Here is a 2,028-nt window from a genome sequence, read left to right on the forward strand (position 1 = left end):
AAATCCTTGATGAGTATCGGATCTTGTATGATTTGGTTCAATTCAAACAAATAATATAAGCATTGAACTTGAGGCTTGAGATGAGCTGTAAAAGAATCAGAATCAGAAGCTCTCTTTTTGGACGACTCCTTTCACAACTATTGTTAGGTTTGCTAATGGTGGTTTTCTGGTATCATTCAAATTCAGGTTCAGCGCAGTCACATGCTTGGGATTCACTGGTGCCATCAAGAAAAAGGAGTTGTGTCACTCGTCCTAAGCCATCACCGGTGGAAGAGCTTGTAGAAGAGCTCAACTCCATATTGCACGAAGAAAAGTTATACTGCCTTTCAGCAGGATCCACAGAGGAAGACCTGCTTTATCATAATGAAACTCCCGTTGGCTCCTTTGAGATCGGTTATGGAAGTGTGCTTCTTAGGCATCCGAACTCGAAATCAGCAGAGGAAGAGTCAGAAGCAAACTCTGTTCCTGCAGATAGCAAGTCATACATTACAAGTGAATCCTATTCAGGTTCTGCCTCATTCATTGCGCATAGTGAAATCAAGGGAGCGAGCAACTCAAATGCTGCATCCGAGAAGCTAAAGTGGTCACCAATGGAGACACATGACAGTGCTAGGAGGTATTTTACAGTCTTGTTAGCCTAAAATGTTTGTACTGAGCATTGGTTGCTGCCTTGTGTCCACGGTCCCACATTTGATACTAAATTCAGAAACTATCATTGTGTGAATCAATGTAATTTTTTTAATCTTTTTGCAGGGATGAGCTTCATTATTCAAACCAGCATATCCTGGAGAGCGCAGATTCAGCTTTAGTTTCAGTAGCTTTAGAGGTATCCTATCCGACCTACGAATGCCTTTTGAGTTCACCTCGCTACATGTGTACTTCTGCCTTTGGGTGGTTTTCTCTTCCCTTACATAAGGTCTATTTCTTTGTTTAGGACAAGGAAGTTGGAGGCCTTACCAAGTCCAGCATGAGGTCTCTCAAAAGACCTTACGAAAGCCAGCCGCAAAGCTTCACAGGTCAGCAGTCTTGGTTCCTCTGCTTCTGCACTGCACATACATTTTGTATATTCTGCATATCTGAAAATGTACACCTGATTTTCGTAGTTTTTGCAATTTCTGTGCTTGGCTTATTTGCAAGTAACATGGAGATGTCTTGTGGTTTTGTTCTGTTTGTGAAGATGCAGAAGTGAGAGCAGGAACCATGAGAATAGCTTCTTCGAGATCCGGGGCTATGGCTTCTTCTTGTCAGTTGAGAAGCTCATTTTTGCCGAAATTTGGCAATGCCACCAGAGCATCACTCAACCTGTTCATGTTAGCCCCAGATAAATTATCATCTATGATGAACCCCTCGGACAAGGATTCTGACCAAGACTCGCTGCTGCTGGAGGTCCCTCGCAACGCGCGGCACCCTGAAGCAGAGCTTCTTCTCTGCTGCCCCCCACCATCTCAGCTCAGCTCTGTGACCGTAACCGCAGCCTCTCCTCCGAGCAACCATAGTCCCGGTTCCGCTAGCGATCAGCTTAGGAACAGGCATCAGTGGTAGTTTTGTTTACATCTTGGTTCCTGGATCATCATCATACGATACCGCTCACCGATGATCGTCCAGACGTGCACGTGCTGAATTTGTCCGCGCTTGTTTTCTTTTGTTTGGTGTATATGGCTGGAGAAATTGTAACTTGTATATCTGCTGTATGTATGGGGAATGGATAGAATCTTACTATCATGGGAAAGATGGAAATCGAAAAAACAAAAGTTTGCAGTGCATTGCTTGAAGCTACTTGCTCTAGGTGCAGCACTATCGGACAGAGCCACGTGCGGTGAGGGCGGCGGCGGGGCCTCTCATGGTGGCGCTCGGCCCCGAGGAGATCTGGCTGCGGAGGGGCCCGCGATTATCGGAGCAGCACCCTCGCGTGTTGTAGGTGGGTGTGTTCGCCATCCTCTGACTCATGGATGCACACTTTGAGGAAAGTCATCCACATGGAGAAGTCAAGGAACCATTATTCTCATCCCCCAACTTCACCGGCGACAA

The 2,028-nt window shown here is 46.0% G+C and overlaps 1 protein-coding gene across 1 annotated transcript; it reads left to right on the forward strand.

Moving 5' to 3' along the window:
• Window positions 1-186: 186 nt before the first annotated feature.
• On the forward strand, window positions 187-1,763 carry LOC119346740 (the record flags this gene model as incomplete). Its single annotated transcript, XM_037615920.1, has 4 exons — window positions 187-616; window positions 754-826; window positions 935-1,016; window positions 1,178-1,763. Coding segments are annotated over 4 exons (950 nt in total), but the record flags the coding sequence as incomplete, so codon positions are not given.
• Between the last annotated feature and the right edge of the window lie 265 nt (window positions 1,764-2,028).

This window comes from Triticum dicoccoides, unplaced genomic scaffold (genome assembly GCF_002162155.2).
Source record: "Triticum dicoccoides isolate Atlit2015 ecotype Zavitan unplaced genomic scaffold, WEW_v2.0 scaffold48015, whole genome shotgun sequence".
Classification (NCBI taxonomy): Eukaryota; Viridiplantae; Streptophyta; class Magnoliopsida; order Poales; family Poaceae; genus Triticum; species Triticum dicoccoides.